This window comes from Salmo salar, chromosome 04 (genome assembly GCF_965601325.2).
Source record: "Salmo salar chromosome 04, fSalSal1, whole genome shotgun sequence".
Taxonomy (NCBI): domain Eukaryota; kingdom Metazoa; phylum Chordata; class Actinopteri; order Salmoniformes; family Salmonidae; genus Salmo; species Salmo salar.
Window position 1 is genome coordinate 65,963,980 of NC_138294.1, and position 24,292 is coordinate 65,988,271.

Below are 24,292 nucleotides of genomic sequence, written 5' to 3' on the forward strand. Positions count from 1 at the left end.
TTTTTGCAGCATTGAAGGTCCCCAAGAACACAGTGGCCTCCATCATTCTTAAATGGAAGAAGTTTGGAACCGATAGTTACCGGAGTTGTAACTCAGTTCTATGTGTGGAACTGGAGTTACCATAAGGGAGCTCTGCTCCTAGTGGTTTACCCTGCTGCCTAGGCAGCGAATAGCCTGAGAAAAAATTATGCACACACCCGCAGCCAATGGGAGCACAGGTGTCCCTATATAAGGGGACACTTCCCCTCACTCAGCCTCCCGAAAATGATCTTCAGCGAGACTGGGGCATCGGCAGGGGCTTAACTCTTTAGGGATAGGGGGCAGCATTGGGAAGTTTGGATGAAAAGCGTGCCCAGAGTAAACTGCCTGTTACTCAGGCCCAGAAGCTAGAATATGCATAGAATTAGTCGATTTGGATAGAAAACTCTAAAGTTTCCAAAACTGTTAAAATAATGTCTGTGAGTATAACATAACCTGAGAAAAATCCAACCAGGAAGTGGGAATTCTGAGGTTTGTAGTTTTCAAGTGAATGCCTATTGAATATCCAGTGTTTGTGGGGTCAGATTGCACTTCCTAAGGCTTCCACTAGATGTCAACAGTCTTTAGAACGTTGTTTCAGGCTTCTATTGTAAAAGGGGAGTGAATAAGAGCTGTTGGAACCAGTGGTGTGTGGTTTAGTCACACGCGCAGCCGTGGGCACGAGCACCGTTCCCTTTCATTTCTAAAGACAAAGGAATTGTCCGGTTGGAATATTATTGAAGATTTATGATAAAATCATCCTAAAGATTGATTCTATACATCGTTTGACATGTTTCTACAAACTGTAATGGAACTTTTTTGTCTTTTCGTCTGGACTTAGTGCCCGCGCATTGTGCATTTGGAATAGTGAACTAAACGTGCAAACAAAAAGGAGGTATTTGGACATAAAGATTAACTTTATTGAACAAAACAAACATTTATTGTCTAACATGGAGACCTGGGAGTGCCATCAGATGAAGATCAAAGGTAAGTGATTCATTTTTATGCTATTTCTGACTTTTGTGACACCTCTCCTTGGTTGGAAAATGGCTGTATGGTTTTTGTGGCTAGGCGCTGACCTAACATAATCGCATGGTGTGTTTTAGCCATAAAGCCTTTTTGAAATCGGACACAGCGGCTGGATTAACAAGAAGTGTATCTTTAATCGTATGTATAACACTTGTATCTTATATCAATGTTTATGATGAGTATTTCTGTAATTTTATGTGGCTCTCTGCATTTTCACCGGATGTTTGTTTGAGACAATGCATTTCTGAACATAACACGCCAATTTCAAATGAGGTTTTTGGACATAAAGATTAACTTTATCGAACAAATTAAACATTTGTCTTACATGGAGTGCTGGGAGTGCCACCAGATGAAGATCATCAAAGGTTAGTGATTCATTTTAACACTATATCTGACTTTTGTGACACCTCTCCTTCTTTGGAAAATGGCTGTATGGTTTTTTTTGTGGCTAGGCGCTGACCTAACATAATCGCATGGTGTGCTTTCCCCGTAAAGCCTTTTTGAAATCGGACACTGTGGTTGGATTAACGAGAAGTTTATCTTTAAAATGGTGTATAATACTTGTATGTTTGAGGAATTTTAATTTTGAGATTTCTGTTGTTTGAATTTGGTGCCCTGTAATTTCACTGGCTGTAGGCCAGGTGTTCCGCAAGTGGAATCCCCTTCCCAGAAAGGTGTTAAGTCCTATGGGGCTCCGCTCCACTCATAGAACTGGAGCTACAACTCCGGTAACTATCGTTCTACATCGTGGAGCTCCGCCCCATAGGGGAGCTCTGCTCCTAGTGGTTTAACCTCTTACATCTAGACGTTCCGCTAGCGGAACACCTGCTCCAATATCCAATGATAGGCATGGCGCGAAATACATACTCCTCGAAAATCCAAAAACTTCAATTTTTCAAACATATGACTATTTTACACCATTTTAAAGACAAGACTCTCCTTTATCTAACCACACTGTCCGATTTAAAAAAGGCTTTACAGCGAAAGCAAAACATTAGATTATGTCAGCAGAGTACCCAGCCAGAAATAATCAGACACCCATTTTTCAAGCTAGCATATAATGTCACAAAAAACAAAACCACAGCTAAATGCAGCACTAACCTTTGATGATCTTCATCAGATGACACTCCTAGGACATTATGTTATACAATACATGCATGTTTTGTTCAATCAAGTTCATATTTATATCAAAAAACAGCTTTTTACATTAGCATGTGACGTTCAGAACTAGCATTCCCACCGAACACTTCCGGTGAATTTACTAAATTACTCACGATAAACGTTCACAAAAAACATAATTATTTTAAGAATTATAGATACAGAACTCCTTTATGCAATCGCGGTGTCCGATTTTAAAATAGCTTTTCGGTGAAAGCACATTTTGCAATATTCTGAGTAGATAGCTCGCCATCACGGGCTAGCTATTTTGACACCCACCAAGTTTGGTACTCACCAAACTCAGATTTACTATAAGAAAAATTGGTTTACCTTTGCTGTTCTTCGTCAGAATGCACTCCCAGGACTTCTACTTCAATAACAAATGTTGGTTTGGTTCCAAATAATCCATAGTTATATCCAAATAGCGGCGTTTTGATGTGCGTTCAAGACACTATCCGAAGGGTAACGAAGGGTGACGCGCCCGGCGCGTTTCGTGACAAAAATGTTCAAAATATTCTATTACCGTACTTCGAAGCATGTCAAACGCTGTTTAAAATCAATTTTTATGCGTTTTTTCTCGTAAAAAAGCGATAATATTCCGACCGGGAAACCCTGTTTTCGTTCAAAGACGAAAAAATAAAAACATCGAGTCGTCTCGTGCACGCGCCCCCAGTCTCATTGTTCTCAGATCGACCACTATCCAAATGCGCTACTGTTTTTCAGCCATGGCCTGCAAAGTCATCATTCAATGTTCTGGCGCCTTCTGAGAGCCTATGGGAGCGTTAGAAAATGTCACGTTACAGCAGAGATCCCCTGTTTTGGATAGAGATGATCAAGAAGGCCAAGAAATAGTCAGAGAGGGCGCTTCCTGTTTGGAATCTTCTCAGGTTTTGGCCTGCCACATGAGTTCTGTTATACTCACAGACACCATTCAAACAGTTTTAGAAACTTTGGAGTGTTTTCTATCCAAAGCTAATAATTATATGCATATTCTAGTTTCTGGGCAGGAGTAATAATCAGATTAAATCGGGTACATTTTTTATCCGGCCGTGAAAATACTGCCCCCTATCCATAACAAGCTAAGGACACATATCCCACAGTATGGCATTAAGCCAAAGTATCCTACATTAGATAGCCTGATCCTTGTCAAACCCCATTCAAAAGAGTCAGTCTCTAGACTGTATGATGTGCTACAGGCCCACCTAGAGGTATCTACAGACTGTTAAAAGGGCTTGGGAGCAGGAACTTGGTTCAGAAATCTCAGATGAGGACTGGGTAGAAGCTCTCAGGTGTATAAACCACAGTTCAGTGAATGCCAGACACAACCTTGTTCAGTTTAAGGTGATACACAGGTTACACTACTCAAAAGTGAAAATGCATAAATATTCCCAGACACCTCACCACTGTGTGAGAGGTTCAAGCAGCATGAGGGGACTTTGACACACTTATTTTGGACATGTCCTAAGTTACATGCTTACTGGGCTCTCATTTTTGATTACTTATCTAAAGCATTTGATAGAGTTATAGCCCCAGACCCATTGATCGCTCTGTTTGGTACAGTTGATGGGAATAACCAGGAGGGAAAGGCTGTCTCTCTTTGTACTCTATTAGCCAAAAGGCTCATATTGCAATTGTGGAAATTGGAGACTGTACCTACCTTTGAAATGTGGTTACGGGATTTAGGGAATGTAGCACATATGGAAAAGATTCGATACAATACCTCCAATAGAAGTCCAATGTTTTACAAAATATGGCAGCCGATACTGGATAAATGGTCTAGTCCCGCTTCATAACTGGGTTGATGATCAGCTGCTACTCTGTGCTGCACTCCACTCAATATTTATTTTTGGCTTAACTACACTGCTTGTAATGACTATATGCTGTCTTCTTATACATGTACCACCTAATAGGATTTCGTTTCATTTTTTGTATGTGTGAGATAAGTTTTGTCCTCTAAATTTCCCATCCCAGTCAACAGTACAATGAATGTCAATGTTCGTATCTGTCTTTTTTTTATTTCTTTTTATTGGAAAATAATAAACATATTATTAAAAAAAAGAACTGTGGCCAGTTTGGAGAGGTGTTTGGCCACTTGAGACACCAGTTAGACCTCTCACACAAACCCTTGTAATAGTTGTTTCCTATCTTGCACCTATTCCAAAATGTCTATTCATATTCTTATTATGTTATTGAATGTATCCAGAGTATTTTCAGGTTTTATTATTTAAAAATGCTGAAAAAAAGTACAGTAAATGCAAAATGCACATTAAATCAACAGTGTAACATTTGGATTTAGTCTTGTCAAGTGAACTGTTGTGTCCCCACCTTTGGTCTAATAATTTCCCTATAATTGCCAGTGTTCTCTTTTAATTGCTACCATGGTCACGTGTATGCTTTTTAGAATTCTTCTGTTAGAAACATTTAAATTTGGCCAAATCCATACAGGCCAATTTCCACGAGTGTAAAGGGTTAATAAGTGCTTCAGGTGAATGGAGCTACATTTACAATCTGCTCTTGACAAGTCAATGCATTTCAGAGTAGTGGTCGTGTTTAGTTATCATACAACATACTCCCATACTGTACCAACTTAAGGAGACGAGTGCACATAACATACCATTCCATGTATGCCCAGGGACTATGACTAACATTTAAACCCATTTAACTATTTTTGCGAAGTACATGATTATAAATGGCCATATCCCTTAACTAAGTGGATCGTTACTGAGAACTAGCCTAGGATCTATTAACAATGTGTTTAGTGAATGGCCATGGTTATAGTGAATGGAGAGTCACGGTAAGCTTAGAGCAACTAAATACAAGGTTGGTGTGAACAAAAAGCAAAGAGACATTTTTACAGTGAGGCCACAGAAGACCTTAACTGCTAGTACAGCTGAGATATTGTCTTGCTTCTTTATCCCAAGTCCCAGAGACACGCGTACACACACCCACGGAGAAGTTGGAAAACAGAGTCCGCCACACACAGTGCAGTTTAAGGGGTTAAGGGCACAATAGCAGGAGATAGCATCTAGGATTTGATACCAGTCGCCCCCTCTCTCACCTGTTCTTGTTGAACTGGATAGCGAAGTCGGTCATGTGCTGCAAGGCCTTGTTGGTGAAGGTCATGTCCATGTACATTTGGCCCTGTCGGCGGGAGAATGTGCCTGAGATCTCCAGTCCTTTAGCTTTCACTGCAGGCAGCCATACCTGGGAGAAGAGATAGACCTTACATAAAGAAATATGAACGTGCAAAACGATTCACCCATACCTGGGAGCAGAGAGAGCACACAAGGTCATTTGAAAATGGCAACATGACTCACTACTGTACGTGTCTGTGCTGTGTCTGTGCTTCATTGTATTGAGATCGAGAATGGAGGGCATAAATTAAAATCAAATCACATGTTATTCGCCAAATACAACCTTACCGTGAAATGCTTACTTTCAAGCCCTTAACCAACAATGCCGTTCTAGAAAATATTTACTAAATAAACTAAAGCACAAAACACACTAAATTACAAAACAATAATTGAGGCTACATACAGGGGCTACGGGTACCAAGTCAATGTGCGGAGGTACTGGTTAGTTGAGGTCATTTGTACATGTAGGTAGGGGTAAAGTGACTATACATAGATAATAAACAGCAAGTAGCAGCAGTGTAAAAACAAAAGGGGGGGGGGGGGTTCAATGTAAATAGTCCGGGTAGCCATTTGATTAATTGTTCAGCAAGCAGTCTTATGGCTTGGGGGTAGAAGCAGTTAAGGAGCCTTTTGGACCTAGACTTGGCGCTCCGGTACCGCTTGCCGTGCGGTAGCAGAGAGAACAGTCTATGACTTGGGTGAATGGAGTCTTTGATCATTTTTTGGGCCTTCCTCTGACACCACCTAGTATATAGAGTTGAAGTCGGAAGTTTACATACACTTATGTTGGAGTCATTACAGTTCGTTTTTCAACCACTCCACAAATGACTTGTTATTTGTAATTTTTGCAAGTTGGTTAGGACATCTACTTTGTGCATGACACAAGTAATTTTTCCAGCAATTGTTTACAGACAGATTATTTCACTTATAATTCAATGTATCACAATTCCAGTGGCTCAGAAGTTTACATACACTAAGTTGACTGTGCCTTTAAACAGCTTGGGAAATTCCAGAAAATGATGTCATGGCTTTAGAAGCTTCTGATAGGCTAATTGACATCATTTGAGTCAATTGGAGGTGTACCTGTGGATGTATTTCAAGGCCTACCTTCAAACTCGGTGCCTCTTTGCTTGACATCATGGGAAAATCAAAAGAAATCAGCCAATAGCTCAAGAAAATGTGTAGAGTCCTCCACAAGTCTGGTTCATCCTTGGGAGCAATTTCCACATTCATATGTACAAACAGTAGTACGCAAGTATAAACACCATGGGACCATGCAGCCGTCATACCGCTCAGGAAGGAGACTCGTTCTGTCTCGTAGAGATGCGAAAAGTGCAAATCAATCCCAGAACAACAGCAAAGGACCTTGTGAAGATTCTGGAGGAAACAGGTACAAAGGTATCTATAGCCACAGTAAAACGAGTCCTATATCGACACAACCTGAAAGGCCGCTCAGCAAGGAAGAAGCCACTGCTCCAAAACCGCCATAAAAAAGCCAGACTACGGTTTATAACTGCACATGGGAACAAAGATCGTACTTTTTGGAGAAATGTCCTCTGGTTTGATGAAACAAAAATGGCCATAAAGACTATCGTTATGTTTGGAGGAAAAAGGGGGAGGCTTGCAAGCCAAAGAACACCATCCCAACCGTGAAGCACGGGGGTGGCAGCATCATGTTGTGGGGGTGCTTTGCTGCAGGAGGGACTGGTGCACTTCACAAAATAGATGGCATCATGAGATAGGAAAATTCCGTGGATATATTGAAGCAACATCTCAAGACATCAGTCAGGAAGTTAAAGCTTGGTAGCAAATGGGTCTTCCAAATGGACAATGACCCCAAGCATACTTCCAAAGTTGTGGCAAAATGGCTTAAGGACAACAAAGTCAAGGTATTGGACTGGCCAACACAAAGCCCTGACCTCAATCCTATAGAAAATTTGTGGGCAAAACTGAAAAGGCATGTGCGATCAAGGAGGCTTACAAACCTGACTCAGTTACACCAGCTCTGTCAGGAGGAATGGGCCAAAATTCACCCAACTTATTATGGGAAGCTTGTGGAAGGCTACCCAAAACATTTGACCCAAGTTAAACAATTTAAAGGCAATGCTACCAAATACTAATTGAGTGTATGTAAACTTCTGACCCACTGGGAATGTGATGAAAGAAATAAAAGCTGAAATAAATCATTCTCTCTACTATTATTCTGACATTTCATATTCTTAAAATTAAGTGGTGATCCTAACTGACCTAAGACAGGGAATTTGTACTAGGATTAAATGTCAGGAATTGTGAAAAACTGAGTTTAAATGTATTTGGCTAAGGTGTATGTAAACTTCCGACTTCAACTGTAGGTCCAGGATGGCAGGAAGCTTGGCCCCAGTGATGTATTGGGCCGTACGCACTACCCTCTGTAGCGCCTTACGGTTGGATGAAGAGCAGTTGGCACTCCAGGCGGTGAGGCAACCGATCAGGATGCTCTCGATGGTGTAGCTCCTTCCTGTCTCATCATTGTTGGTGATCAGGCCTACCACCGTTGTATTGTCAGCAAACCTAATGATGGTGTTGGAGTTGTGCTTGGCCACGCAGTCGTGGGTGAACAGGGAGTACAGGAGGGGACTAAGCACGCACCCGAGGGGCCCCGGTGTTGAGGATCAGCGTGGCAGATGTGTTGCTGCCTACACTTACCACCTGGGGGCGGCCCGTCAGGAAGTCCAGGATCCAGTTGCAGAGGGAGGTGTTTAGTCCCAGGATCCTTAGCTTAGTGATGAGCTTTGTGGGCACTATGGTGTTGAATGCTGAGCTGTAGTCAGTGAATAGTATTCTCACATAGGTGTTTTTTTTTGTGCAGGTGGGAAAGAGCAGTGTGGAGTGCAATTGAGATTGCGTTATTGGTGGATTTGTTGAAGCGGGAAAGAGCAGTGTGGAGTGCAATTGAGATTGCGTTATTGGTGGATTTGTTGAAGCGGTATGCGAATTGGAGTGGGTCTAGGATTTCCGGGATGATGGTGTTGATGTGAGCCATGACCAGCCTTTCAAAGCACTTCATGGCTACCGACATGAGTGCTACGAGGCGGTGGTCATTTAGGTAGGTTATCTTGGCATTCTTGGGCACAGGGACTATGGTGGTCTGCATGAAACAGAAGGATACCTTGGGAAGGATACTATGTCCTGCTGCAAGACATACCAATTAACAGTGCATATATCACAGCGAGGACATTGTGAGCCTTTTCTACATGACTTATCTGTATGATATATATAAATGACGCATTTTGAACAGGAATCTAGGGAGGAGCCTGTTGATGTCAAGTTGGACTTAACTCACCCCCTCCTTTCGCCCCGACCAAACAACGTCATAACTATATTTATGCACTGTCCTACATGAAGAGTGACTTTGCTGCATGGTTCAAGGTTCTGTATGCATTTCTCTGCTTGCTAGGTGCTAATGAGTGAGCATTAGCATTTCAATTAACTTTATCTGAGCTTTATTCTCTGCCCTTGCTGGTGTAATAATTTAGCAATGAAAGTCTACTTTATCCCAACATAGTGCTAACATTAGCATACAGCATTAACATTATTAGAATATAGCATTTAGCTCTTGCTAACATTAGTATTGAACATCAACATAAGTGTTTAGCTGTGGGTAGTGGGTACTCACAGATTTGGGGGTAACATAGCCTCCTGTGGTGATGGCCATGCCTGTGGAGAGCTCAAACAGGTCGTTGAGGCCGCTGCTGAGCGCTGCAGGAGTCGGCGATGGGGCGAACGTGTTGGGAACTGACGAGGGAATAAAGTTCTGTCCCACCTAAGGCACATACACAAAAAGCACATAGGACATCAGCACAACTATGAATCCAAAATGTAACTTATCTGCGAGACGATGGTCCTCTAGCGACCTAATTGAAGAATAAAAAGACAATGAAAATTCCAAACTCATCATTGTTGTCAAATGAGTGGGTTTCAAATACTTATGGTGATCGACACCTTTTTTCTTGATTTGTTTTTAAAGAATGATTCTGATCGTCAATTGATTTTTCACATTCACTACAGCTGAAATCCTGACTTGAGAAATACATTCTCCAATGCTCCCATTTGCTGAGGTCGAAAATGGTTGTGTATCTTCTGTCAGAATTTCAGCCTATGATTTCCCAATTTGAGTAATCCTCCACTGGAATACGTTATCTTTTTTCCCCCATCAGTGCCAAGCAAGGTCAAAGGTGAGGCGAGTGTGATTGGGAAAATAATAGTTTGTCTAGCTTTGAAGTGTTTGGCAGTTAAGTTTTGATTCCCGTTATAACTTCTAAGAGCATGCAGTATGAGGACGGAAAAACGGAAGGGCTCACTTACTGCTGGACTTCCCCCAACACCTCCTCCCAGGTCTCCCCCGAGCTACAGGAGAGGACCCATATCCAGCACCCGCATCCAAACACAAGAGATAGACAGACAAGGACAGAGAGAGAGAGAGGTACTTAGCAATAGCAACCCATCCCGAACCCCATTCCCCAAAAGCAGTTCAACCCATAGACTGCCTAGAATATGACAAAAGGTTATTATGAAGATTGTAATTCTGTTACAGTGAAATGGTTATCAGGGAAGAGCATCAGTCAGTCAGAAGACCAGAAAACCTTGCCGAAACATGAACATTGAGATGGAAGAATAGCTCATTGAGAAATACATTAGATATACATATTTCAGAATTCACACAGTCAAAAAGCAAGCAGATATAATAGTTTTAATGTATTGGGCTTCTTTCACCTATCCAGTTTACTTTTAGCTTTGAATTCTCACAGGGATGTGGAAGATAAAGCAATTAAAGCAATGAAGTCTACACAAAAGATTATTTCAAGATGCAAATTATCCATCTAAAAGGCTAGTTGAAAAAATGTAATGCCGTACAGTAGGCTCCAGAATGATTGGATCCCTTGATAAAGATTAGCAACAAAGACTGTATGAAATAAATAATAGAAATACTGAGCGATATTGTATGCTAAAATGTTTTTTACAATTATATTATTTTATACTAATAAAATTGCTCAGAGAAAGTAGTATTTATTTTCTCCAAAAAGATAGGGGTCAAAATTATTGTATCCCGTTTTCAATATAATTTGTAAAAACATGTATTGCATACAATATAGCTCAGTATTTGTATTATTTATTTTATACAGTCTTTTTTGCTCATCTTTATCAAGGGATCCAACGGTAGCCATTTCGATATTCAGGACAAAACTTCCTTTGAGACCTGGCACTTTTAGTTAAATGCATTTTGACTATGAGAAGTGTGAAGTCACCTTGACAGCGACATAGCGAGACTGGAATACCATAAAAGAAAATTATAGCCGAAGACCCAGCAAGGCACAAATCACACTCTGGTATTGGGCTGTTAAAGGCAGATAGAAAAGCATCGATGCAAGCAATGTCAGAAGCAAGGTGAATCTAAATGGATACAATTCTTTCTCACTTCCAAACATCCATCATTACAATGAAATGAAATAAATTAATTGTCTCCTAATGTTTGATGCCAACATTGTACCACCGGTGGACAATACTTTGGTTTGACAAACTGTTTTTTCCACATTTCACACTCAATAATTGACAATCTAGACTGAGTAGATACCTAGTTTAGCGAGCTTGCACAAAAGTACATTGTGTGTTCAGGCATCCCTTGAGGATGTGGTTTATTTTGAAGGTGAACCACTCAGAACAAAATGGCTGTCTGCCGTGGCCTTTTCACAGTGTTATGTTAAGGGACCTCTGGGAGTCTTCGTCAACAAGGCTGAATTGAACCTCACTTCTACACCTGCGAAGGAGAACTGGCAGAATAGTCATGATTGATTCACTAGTCAATATTGTCTAACTTCACCCTCACACAGACATTTTGTTGTTGTTGAGCATATGAATATTCCTGATATTCTCCCAGGGTTGAAATACCAGTTTTTGCATAGTGGCGAGAGACAACGCTTGTCACAGAGTTGGAGAAGTCTATTGAAGTGGGAGACAAGTGTCAGGAACTACTGCCAAGGTTTTATACTGACGATACAAGGGCCTTTTAGGAATGCTAAAAATAAAACAGAACAGATAATTTAAATAATGCCGGAGTGAGAAGTTTCAGGCTCTGGAAAACATGTTTAAATATCTTGTGAAAAATGTCTTGGTTCAAATCGCAGTTATAGCCGGTTCCCTCCCTTGTTGAGATCCAAAAGTGCTAAAATTCTAGCCCACGTCTTCAGACTAGAGAGACTCTTTTAGACCAACTGAATTTCAACACCATCTCTAGTGCCACTCAATGCGGACTGGATTTATCTGCAAACCATTAGTTATTCACCCACCTTGTTGTCACTCTGGATAAGAGCAGCTTGCTACTAAATCACAAAAATATGAATGAGTTTGATTATATTAAAACCTTAAATGCGGCAGTTAAAGGAAAGGTTCACCCATTTTGAATGTTATATTGTTATTGTGCATCTCTGAGTCATGTTCTATCAATTCCCTGGGTCATTTTTTTATCGATACCCAAGGTAATCTTTTTCCAAGATGGCGTAGCAGTCGGACATCGGTTTTGTCTTGTCCCATATATATATATATATATTTTTTTTCTTCGTATATATTTTTAATCTCAATTTCCATCTACGGACTGAACATGCTCTCCTGCAACCCGCCCCACCCAATGTGGTACGGATCTGTAATTTTTTTTATACTTTAGAACCGGAACCCCCATCAGCAGCTAGCCAGCTAACCAGCTACTAGCTAGTAGTCAGTTAGCCACTGCTAGCGGTCATCAGCCAGCCTCAGCCCTGTCAATTCCTGCCAGTCTGCCCAGCGCAATATCAGCCCAGAGCATATAGGACTGCTTTTTCTCTACCACATCTCCGAATTCCTACCGTAAACTCTGAACCTCTACACCGGATCATCGCCGCTAGCTATCTGCTATCCGAGTGGCTACTCCTGGCTAACATCTCTGTCCCGAAGCAAGCACCATTTAGCCTGGAGCTAGCCACGAGCTTGGCCCATCTCCTAGCCAGCCAAAGAGGCCTATCAGCCAATTCTTGGGCTACAATACCTCTTTTGCCAATTGGCCTGGACCCTTCACTGCCAACACGGAGCCCCGCCGATCCATCACGACTGGTCTGCCGACGTAACCGTCCGAGGGGGTTTTAGCAGGCTCTTCTGTTGCGATGTCCCCCGGATGCCCATCTGCTAGCCCCGGCCCGCTAGCTGTCTGATTCGCCATGTCTCCAGCTCGCCTAGCTATTCACTGGACCCTATGATCACTCGGCTAAACATGCCTCTCCCTAATGTCAATATGCCTTGTCTATTGCTGTTTTGGTTAGTGATTATTGTCTTATTTCAATGTAGAGCCTCCATCCCTGCTCAATATGCCTTAGCTAGCCCTTTTGTTCCACCTCCCACACATGCAGTGACCTCACCTGGCTTAAATGGTGCCTAGAGACAAAACCTCTCTCATCGTCACTCAATGCCTGGGTTTACCTTCACTGTACTCACATCCTACCATACCCTAGTCTGTACATTATGCCTTGAATCTATTCTTCCGCGCCCAGAAATCTGCTCCTTTTACTCTCTGTTCCGAACGCACTAGACAAGCAGTTCTTATAGCCTTTAGCCCTACCCTTATCCTACTCCTCCTCTGGTGATGTAGAGGTTAACCCAGGCCCCGCAGCCCCTAGCACTACTCCCATTCTCCAGGTGCTCTCATTTGTTGACTTCTGTAACCGTAAAAGCCTTGGTTTTTATGGTTACATTAGATGTAACATTAACATTAGAAGCCTCCTCCCTAAGTTTGTTTTATTCACTGCTTTAGCACACTCTGCCAACCCGGATGTCCTAGCCGTGTCTGAATCCTGGCTTAGGAAGGCCACAAAAAATCCAGAAATTTCCATCCCTAACTATAATATTTTCCGACAAGATAGAACTGCCAAATGGGGCGGTGTTGCAATCTACTGCAGATAGCCTGCAGAGTTCTGTCATACTATCCAAGTCTGTGCCCAAACAATTCGAGCTTCTACTTTTAAAAATACACCTTTCCAGAAACAAGTCTCTCACAGTTGCCGCTTGTTATAGACCCCCTTCAGCCCCCAGCTGTGCCCTGGACACCATATGTGAATTGATTGCCCCACGTCTGTCTTCAGAGTTCGTACGGTTAGGTGACCTAAATTGGGACATCCCGGCCATCCTACAATCTAAGCTAGATGCCCTCAATCTTACACAAATTATTAAGGAATCTACCAGGTAGAACCCTAAATCTGTAACCATGGGCACCCTCTTAGATATCATCCTGACCAACCTGCTCTCTAAATACACCTCTGCTGTCATCAACCAGGATCTCAGCGATCACTGCCTCATTGCCTGCGTGCTTAATGGGTTCGTGGTCAAACGACCACCCCTCATCACTGTCAAATGCTCACTAAAACACTTCAGCGAGCAGGCCTTTCTAATCGACCTGGCCCAGGTATCCTGGAAGGATATTGACCTCATCCCGTCAGTAGAGGATGCCTGGTTGCTCTTTAATAGTGCTTTCCTCACCATCTTAAATAAGCATGCCCCATTTAAAAAATGTAGAACTAAGAACAGATATAGCCCTTGGTTCACCCCAGACTTGACTGCCCTTGACCAGCACAAAAACATCCTGTGGCGTACTGGATTAGCATCGAATAGCCCCCGCGATATGCAACTTTTCAGGGAAGTCAGGAACCAATATACTCAGTCAGTTAGGAAAGCTAAGGCTAGCTTTTTCAAACAGAAATTTGCATCCTGTAGCACTAATTCAAAAACGTTTTGGGACACTGTAAAGTCCATGGAGAATAAGAGCACCTCCTCCCAGTTGCCCACCGCACTGAGGATAGGAAACACCATCACCACCGATAAATCTACGATAATCGAGAAATCCAATAAGCATTTTCCTACGGCTGGCCATGCTTTCCACCTGGCTACACCTACCAACATCTCAGCAACCCCTGCAGCAACATGCCCAAGACCCCCCCCCCGCACCCAAATCCAGACAGCTGATGTTCTAAAAGAGCTGCAAAATCTGGATCCCTACAAATCAGCTGGGCTAGACAATCTGGACCATCTCTTTCTAAAATTATCCACCAAAATTGTTGCAACCCCTATTACTAGCCTATTCAACCTCTCTTTCGAGTCTACTGAGATCCCCAAAGATTGGAAAGCTGCCCCTCTTCAAAGGGGAAGACACTCTAGACCCAAACTGTTATAGACCTAAATCCATCCTGCCCTGCCTTTCTAAAACCATGAAAGCCAATACAAACAGATCACCGACCATTTCGAATCCCACCGTACCTTCTCCGCTATGCAATCTGGTTTCCGCGCTGGTCATGGGTGCACCTCAGCCACGCTCAAGGTCCTAAACAATATCATAACCGCCATCGATAAAAGACAGTACTGTGCAGCCATCTTCATCGACTTGGCCAAGGCTTTCGACTCTGTCAATCACCGCATTCTTATCGGTAGACTCAATAGCCTTGGTTTCTCAAATGACTGCCTCGCCTGGTTCACCAACTACTTCTCAGATAGAGTTCAGTGTGTCAAATCGGAGGGCCTGTTATCCGGACCTCTGGCAGTCTCTATGGGGGTGCCACAGGGTTCAATTCTTGGGCCAAATATTTTCTCTGTATATATCAATGATGTCGCTCTTGCTGCTGGTGATTATCTGATCCAGCTCTACGCAGACGACACCATTCTGTATACATCTGGCCCTTCTTTGGAAGCAAACCTCCAAACAAGCTTCAATGCCATACAACACTCCTTCCGTGGCCTCCATCTGCTTTTAAATACTAGTAAAACGAAGTGCATGCTTTTCAACCGATTGCTCCCGCCCAACTAGCATCACTACTCTGGACAGTTCTGACTTAGAATGTGTGGACAACTACAAATACCTAGGTGTCTGGTTAGACTGTAAACTCTCCTTCCAGACTCACATTAAGCATCTCCAATCCAAAATTAAATCTAGAATCGGCTTCCTATTTCGCAACAAAGCCTCCTTCACTCATGCTGCTAAACATACCCTCGTAAAACTGACTATCCTACTGATCCTTGACTTCGGCGATGTCATTTAAAAAATAGCCAACACTCTACTCAGCAAACTGGATGTAATCTATCACAATGCCATCCGTTTTGTCACCAAAGTCCCATATACTACCCACCACTGTGACCTGTATGCTCTTGTTGGCTGGCCCTCCCTACATATTCGTCACCAAACCCACTGGCTCCAGGTCATCTATAAGTCTTTTGCAAAAATCACTGAAGCTGGAGTCTTATATCTCCCTCACTAACTTTAAGCATCAGCTGTCAGAGCAGCTCACTATACCTGTACACAGCCAATCTGTAAATTGCACACCCAACTACCTCATCCCCATATTGTTACTTATCCTCTTGCTCTTTTTCACCCCAGTATGTCTACTTGCACATCATCATCTGCACATCTATCACTTCAGTGTTAATGCTAAATTGTAATTATTTTGCCTCTATGGCCTATTTATTGCCTTACCTCCCAACTCTTCTACATTTACACACACTGTACATAGATTTTTTTCTATTATGTTATTGACTGTACGGTTCTTTATGTGTAACTCTGTTGTTTTTGTCACACTGCTTTGCTTCATCTTGGCCAGGTCGGAGTTGTAAATGAAAACTCGTTCTCAACTGGCCTACCTGCTTAATAAAGGTGAGAAACAAAAGCAAGAAAAGAAAGTTGTTTTCATGTGTATCTGAGTTATTGGCCTTCAAGCAGGCAGAAATCCGTCCGGTATGACGTAGCACCATGATAAAGTCGCTCTCACTACACTGGAAGTTAATAGGAATATGACTTTTAGATGGCGAAAACTGCTATCATAAGTCAGATTTCAATACTGGCCGATGTCATAACTCGGGAGGATGTCTTCTATCGAATGAGCCATTGATCATATTTTTGCGATACTCCTACCACGAGAAATGTGTAATTTAACAGAGGGTCTAGCAAACGTTTCCTATTTGTCTGCCTCTTTAGTCCAGGGTGCATTGTATGGTGCCGTTGCCAGAGATATTATAGAAAGGAGATAGGAATCAAATGAATGAAGAAAAGTATAACACCCCACCCAGAAGCATTCACATTGCCATGCTGCGTCACACGATTGCTAGGCTATTTGTCACGCAATCCCTTCTCAAAGTCAGTGTTTATGAAGAGAAACGTGCCTATTTTCCTCGAAAGTAAGTAATGTCATGATTCCAAAGCTATACGATAATACAGATAGCAAGTTCATTATCTCACATCTTGGAAAAATGTGTAATGTTGTACTTCTTGTTGACTAAATTCGTGCTAATGTTGGGTTTTTGAGCTATTGCCCAATAGACTCCCTTTCACTCCTTGATGGAGAGCGCTCCTTGTCCCAGAACCGCCCAGAATGCAGCGCACGGCCCATTGCCGTAGCATGGGCAACGTTTCACATCTACTCAAAATGATATATGCCGTTGCGAATGTTAGACTCCACTCTGTGAGGCACATCGATCTGCAGGTTGAACATGAGATTGTTGACTATTAATTGATAGCTGTAAAATCGTCAAAACAAAACTGCACTAACTAGTTATGTTACATGCTGGTATTATTGTGTGTAGCTACCTACCTACCTAGCCAACCAGCCCGCCCATAGAGGGAGCATTACATTGTGGATTTAGTAGTCAACTTGAGCTGCAACAGATTTCCACAACGATTTTCCATGTTGCTACAAACCTTATTACAATGCCAAAATGAAGCATTTGTTCAAAACAAATATTGTTCTCACATATTAGTTTTATTTAACACTGCCAAGTGAAGGAATGAGTGGATTTTTCCTTTAACTGTCACATTTAATTTGTATTGGGAAACAAACGTATAGGTTAGTCCTTCACAATTTCAGTGGGTGTCACCTCAGAGAAATTGAGTTTTCAGTGAAAAGCCTTATCCAATATGTAATTCAGTCTCGGAGGGGTCTAATAATGGCAGCTTTAAAGTTCCAATGAGTAACTTTTTGGGCGACCAGACCAAATTCACATATAAATGTGTGTTATAGATGTGTCACTCATTGAAAGCAAGTCTAAGAAGTGGTAAATCTGGTCTAGCTGCGCTACTTCTGTGCTTCCCATTCTTAAGTTTTGTTTTTATGTATTTTATTTACATTTTTGTACACCAGCTTCAAACAGCTGAAAATACAATATTTTTGATTATGGAAAAGATACTGTATTTCACAGTGGTGTAGATGGTACAATGATTCTCTACACTATACTTAAGCGAACTATTAGAATTTTTGTAACCAGAAATAGTGGAGCGATAGGGCATCTTAAAGAGAAGAACCCAGTCAATGTGCATTGAAAAACTGATAGCACACGGGACTTTGAATGCTTGTCAGGTTAACCTGGCTCAGCCGCCTCATCCAGAAGGTCAGCTTTAATATTAAGACTCAGGGTGCTGACTCAGCCCTTTCTGTCGCCTTAATCCTTCCCTCATTTTGCCCTTCTAATGACAGCAGCTTGTCAGTCAATGCAGCCTCAAACCACTAGTAACGCTGTCTGTCTGCAGTGGGTATGGAAGCATGTTAAAAAATATGGGCCACAGAACAAGAATGAGATTCTATTTATATGGCATGGGCAACAGGGAGGTAACACTTAAAAAGCAGGGTGCTGCATAATCCCAAACCTGACTTGGATGTATAAAATGGCTGGAATAGAGTGTGTCACACTTCAATACCACTGTCATGACAGTGGACTAGGGTTGCACATTTTGGGGAATATTCAGAGGTGAAAACTTTCCATGGGAATTACGTGAATTAACGAAAATATATGCAAATTAATTAAATGAGTTGACTCTTCACATGGGATGATTTCACTGAACAACAAAAGGGAATATTGAATGAACCATCGCATCTCCGAAAAAACATTTTCAACATACATCTGTAAAATGATAGTCTAGAAACTAAAGCTTTGGTTGTCTTCCTCTCAGGCTTCAACGTCTTCTCCCTGGACCTACTCAATGTCCACCTCTTGAACATCAGACTCTGAGGCCTCATCTTCACTGTCACTTTCCAACCTTGTTGAGGATGGCTCGTTGTCAGGCTCAAAAAGCCTCAAATTTGCCCGGATGGCCACCGATTTTTCAACCCTTGTATTGGTCAGCCTGTTGCGTGCTTTGGTGTGTGTTCCCAAACAAGGACCAGTTGCGCTCTGAGGCGGTTGATGTTGCTGGGATTTGGAGGATGATGGAGGCAACAGAGGAAAGAGCCTCAGATCCACTAAGTCCCTTCCACCAGGTGGCTGATGAGATATGTTGGCACAACTGCCATATTGCATCTCCATCCCAAAGCCTTTGCTTGGAAGTGTACTTCGCCAGAAATGTCAAGAACCTTGCCCTCATCCAGGCCAAGGTGGCGAGACACGGTAGTAATAACACCATAGGCCTTGTTGATTTCTGCAACAGACAGGATGCTCTTGCCAGCATACTTGGGGTCCAACATGTACGCTGCGGCGTGTATGGGCTTCAGGCAGAAGGCTTCACGCTTTTTGATGTATTTCAGAACTGCAGTTTCCTCTGCTTGGAGCAACAGTGAAGTGGGCAGAGCAGTAAGGATTTCTTCTCTTACATCTGCAAGCAGAGTCTGAACATCAGACAGGATAGCATTATCTCCCTCAATCCGTGAAATGGCTACTGCTATAGGTTTCAGGAGTTTCAGGCTGCTTACCACTCTCTCCCAAAATACATAATCCAGGAGGATCCACTTGATGGGGCTGTCCATATCGGCAGACTGTAATATGGTCATTTCTTGGAGAGACTCCTTCCCCTCCAGGAGACTGTCAAACATGATGACAACACCACCCCAACGGGTGTTGCTGGGCAGCTTCAATGTGGTGCTCTTATTCTTCTCACTTTGCTGCTATAACTTGATGACCCTTCACATACCTAACCATTTCCTTGGCTCTCTTGTAGAGTGTATCTATTGTTTTCAGTAACATGATGTCCTTGAGGAGCAGATTCAATGCATGAGCAGCACAGCCAATGGGTGTGATGTGAGGGTAGGACTCCTCTACTTTAGACCAAGCAGCCTTCATGTTCGCAGCATTGTCTGTCACCAGTGCAAATACCTTCTGTGGTCCAAGGTCATTGCAGAGGAGCTGAAGGCAGTCATCAATGTAGAGACCGGTGTGTCTGTTGTCCCATGTGTCTGTGCTCTTGTAGAATACTGGTTGAGGGGTGGAGATGATGTAGTTAATTATTCCTTGCGCATTAACATTCGACCACCCATCAGAGATGATTGCAATTCAGTCTGCTTTCTCTATGATTTGCTTGAACTTCACTTGAATTCTGTTGAACTCTGCATCCAGCAAATGAGTAGATAAAGCATGTCTGGTTGGAGGGGTGTATGCTGGGCGAAGAACATTCAGAAATCTCTTCCAATACACATTGCCTGTGAGCATCAGAGGTGAACCAGTTGCAGAACACAGCTCGAGCAAGACATTCATCAGCATTTCTCTGACTACGTCCTCCATTGAGTCAAAAACACTTCTGATTCCAGGAGGACCATGAGCTGTTGCTATCGATAAGGTGTCTGATTCATTTTCACCTTGAATAGAAGTATAGGGACTTTTGTCAGAGGTTGCTTGTTGTGAGCGCTGAGGGAACTTTATGCACTTGGCCAGATGATTCTGCATCTTTGTTGCATTCTTCACATATTATTTGGCACAGTATTTGCAAATGTACACAGCTTTTCCTTCTACATTAGCTGCAGTGAAATGTCTCCACACATCAGATAGTGTCCATGGCATTTTCCTGTAAAGATTCTTTTTAAAAGAGTAAAAAAATAACAAATACAATTCCATGTATATATAAATAGTTAAACAGTTAGATTAGCTCCTGACAGAGCTGGTGTAACTGAGTCAGGTTTGTAAGCCTCCTTGATCGAACACACTTTTTCAGTTTTGCCCACACATTTTCTATAGGATTGAGGTCAGGGCTTTGTGTTGGCCACTCCAATACCTTGACTTTGTTGTCCTTAAGCCATTTTGCCACAACTTTGGAAGTATGCTTGGGGTCATTGTCCATTTGGAAGACCCATTTGCCACCAAGCTTTAACTTCCTGACTGATGTCTTGAGATGTTGCTTCAATATATCCACATCATTTTTCCTACCTCATGATGCCATCTATTTTGTGAAGTGCACCAGTCCCTCCTGCAGCAAAGCACCCCCACAACATGATGCTGCCACCCCCATGCTTCACGGTTGGGATGGTGTTCTTCTGCTTGCAAGCCTTCCCCTTTTTCCTCCAAACATAACGATGGTCATTATGGCCAAACAGTTCTATTTTTGCTAGAGGACATTTCTCCAAAAAGTACGATCTTTGTTCCCATTTGCAGTTGCAAACCGTAGTCTGGCTTTTTTATGGCGGTTTTGGAGCAGTGGCTTCTTCCTTGCTGAGCGGCCTTTCAGGTTATGTCGATATAGGACTAGTTTTACTGTGGATATAGATACTTTTGTACCAGTTTCCTCCAGCGTCTTCACAAGGTCCTTTGCTGTTGTTCTGGGATTGATTTGCACTTTTCGCACCGAAGTACATTCATCTCTAGGAGACAGAACACGTCTCCTTCCTGAGCAGTATGACGGCTGCGTGGTCCCATGGTGTTTATACTTGCATACTATTGTTTGTAGAGATGAACGTGATACCTTCGGGCGTTTGGAAATTGCTCCCAAGGATGAACCAGACTTGTGGAGATCTTTTTTCTGAGGTCTTGGCTGATTTCTTTTGATTTCCCCATGATGTCAAGCAAAGAGGCACTGAGTTTGAAGGTAGGCCTTGAAATACATCCACAGGTACACCTCCAATTGACTCAAATGATGTCAATTAGCCTATCAGAAGCTTCTAAAGCCATGACATTTTCTGGAATTTCCCAAGCTGTTTAAAAGGCATAGTCAACTTAGTGTATGTAAACTTTTGACCCATTGGAATTGTGATACAGTGAATTATAATTGAAATAATCTGTCTGTAAACAATTGTTGGAAAAATGACCTAACCGATTTGCCAAAACTATAGTTTGTTAACAAGAAATTTGTGGAGTGGTTGAAAAACGAGTTTTAATGACTCCAACCTAAGTGTATGTAAACTTCCGACTTCAACTGTATGTTAAATCCACTGTCAGAGTTCCTTTTATAGTGGCCCAGAAAGCTGTAAAACGGAATGACATGAGGATGAACGGGCTAGTTATCTGGTGTAGAGGGTAGTGATCTAGGGCTGTTACTGGAGGTGTAGGGAAAGGATGCAATCTCAACCTGATGACTACGATAAAGACCGGGGTTTGTGGTTCTTCATGAGTTACCATGAAACCCAGCTCTCGTATAGGATATGCCTATCCTAATTTCTCTCCATTTGTTTACATCTGGCCCATGATGATTTCATTGGTTAGCTTCCTCAAGGGTCCAAGTAGAAATGTCTAAAGCCATGATGACTCAAGTCACTCCCAAAGGAGGTCCTCCTGAGTTTAGGACCTCTTAGAGGGAATATGTCATTCCGTGTAAGGGGAAATTGGAGTGAACAGGATTCTAGGCAGTTCCCTGATACCATTCCACTTCCCCAATGTGAGCAGCCTGCCATTCCCCAGGAGTGCCCAGCCGCTTCTAAATACAATTACTTCAGAATATCGGAATCTTACTCACTCTCCCAGTTTCGGAGGGAGAAAGTATTGCTTTTGCTGCGACAGAATGTGTAGATGACAACCGGGTAGTAAATACACAGGGAAAACGATTTGACATTGCACTGCATTTTGCTGGTGATTCAAAAACTGTGTATTTTGAGGAACAAGCCCATATGGGAATTCAGGGTAGACACTTGACAGACACGAATAATATATTTTGATTGCAGGTGAAGTAGTGCAAGTTGTATTTGATACTCCCATTTTTCATGAGGCGAAATAAAAGATCCCAGAAATGTTTCATACGCACAAAAAGCTTATTTCTTTCAAACTTTTTGCACAAAATTGATTACGTCCCTGTTAGTGAGCATTTCTCTTTTGCCAAGATAATCCATCCACCTGACAGGTGTGGCATAAAGAAGCTGATTAAACAGCATGATCATTACACAGGTGCACTTTGCGCTGGGGACAATAAAAGGCTACAGTTTTGTCTTTCTGACTACAGGAATGTCCAACAGAGCTGTTGCCAGAGAATTACATTTTTATTTCCCTACCATAAGCCGCCTCCAACTTCCTTTTAGAGAATTTGGCAGAATGTCCAACCAGCCTCACAACTGCAGACCACGTGTAACTACGCCAGCCCAGGACCTACATATCCGGCTTCTTCACCTGCAGAATCGCCTGGGGGTGGTGCTGAGGAGTAGTTCTGTCTGTAATAAAGCCCTTTGTGGGGGGAAACATATTCTGATTGGCTGGGCCTGGCTCGCAAGTGGGTGGGCCTATGCCCTCCCAGGCCCACCCATGCCTGCGCCCCTGCCCAGTCATGTGAAATCCATAGATTAGGGCCTAATACATTTTTCAATTGACCGATTTCCTTCTCTGAAGTATAACATGTTGTGTTTATATTTTTGTTCAGTACAGATACATGGGCTCCGTTACGATACACGAAAAGTATATGTTTAGCTTGAAACAATTTGATGCGATTCGATTAGAGGAACGAATCGATGCAATGCGGTTCGACTAACATTTGTTGCATTGACACATTCATTTTCCATTCTAAATTAAATGTTTGCCTTTTGTCCCCCCCCCAACACACTTAATTTGAAATCACCATCCCCCACCCACTAATTCATGTCATTTTGTAGATTAACCTGTTGTTGTAAAGGGGGCAGTATTTTCACGGCCGGATAAAAAACGTACCCGATTTAATCTGGTTACTACTCCTGCCCAGAAACTAGAATATGCATATAATTAGTAGATTTGGATAGAAAACACTCTAAAGTTTCTAAAACTGTTTGAATGGTGTCTGTGAGTATAACAGAACTCATATGGCTGGCCAAAACCTGAGAAGATTCCATGCAGGAAGTGCCCTGTCTGACAATTTGTTGTCCTGTTGCATCTCTATCAAAAATACAGCATCTGTGCTGTAACGTGACACTTTCTAAGGCTTCCATTGGCTCTCTAAAGCCGCCAGAAAGTGGAATGACGTGTCTCCTGTCTCTGGCTCAGTTGGTAGAGCATGGTGTTTGCAATGGTGTTTGCAACGCCAGGGTTGTGGGTTCGATTCCCACGGGGGGCCAGTACGGAGAAGAAAAAAAAAGTTTGAAATGTATGCATTCACTACTGTAAGTCGCTCTGGATAAGAGCGTCTGCTAAATGACTTAAATGTAAATGTCTGGGCAAAGTACAGCAGAGTTTGTAAGTTGTCAGCCTGGGGACAGTGAGACTGGAGATGCGCGTTCACGAGACTTCTCAATTTTTTTCTTTCAGTCTTTGAATGAATACAAGTTGCCCGGTTGGAATATTATCGCTATTTTACGATAATAAATTTATATTTTGTGTAACTAATCTACACACAATACCCCATAATGTCAAAGTGGAATTCTATATATTTTTTTAAATGTTTACAAATTAATAAAACATTTAAAGCTGAAATGTCTTAAGTCAATAAGTATTTAAACCTTTTGTTATGGCAAGCCTAAATAAGTTCAGAAGTTAAAATGTGCTTAACTCTTTGAGCATGATGTAGTTATTAATTTTACACTTTGGATGGTGTATCAATACATTCAGTCACTACAAAGATACAGGCGCCGTTCCTAAATCACTTGCCGGAGAGGAATTTTAAAACAGTTAGATTAATGATTGTGATAGGAGAACTTAGGGTGGAGCAACATCATTGTAGTTACTCCACAATACTAACATAAATGACAGAGTGAAAAGTAGGAAGCCTGTACAGAATAAAAATATTCAAAAACATTCATTATGTCTGCAATAAGGCACTAAAGTAATACTGCAAAAAA

The 24,292-nt window shown here is 42.1% G+C and overlaps 1 protein-coding gene across 4 annotated transcripts in view; it reads right to left on the reverse strand.

Moving 5' to 3' along the window:
* The window catches only part of ap2b1 (adaptor related protein complex 2 subunit beta 1), a 69,765-nt gene that overhangs the window by 28,147 nt on the left and 17,326 nt on the right, over positions 1-24,292 (reverse strand). For 3 of the 4 annotated variants that reach the window (XM_014197175.3, XM_014197172.3, XM_014197173.3), the window contains exons 15-17: positions 9,684-9,725; positions 8,995-9,141; positions 5,264-5,409 (exon numbers count right to left, since the gene is read on the reverse strand). In XM_014197175.3, coding sequence (XP_014052650.1) covers positions 5,264-5,409; positions 8,995-9,141; positions 9,684-9,725 — 335 coding nt within the window. The remainder of the gene's footprint in view (positions 1-5,263; positions 5,410-8,994; positions 9,142-9,683; positions 9,726-24,292) is intronic. The other variant, XM_014197174.3, reaches the window with a different exon arrangement.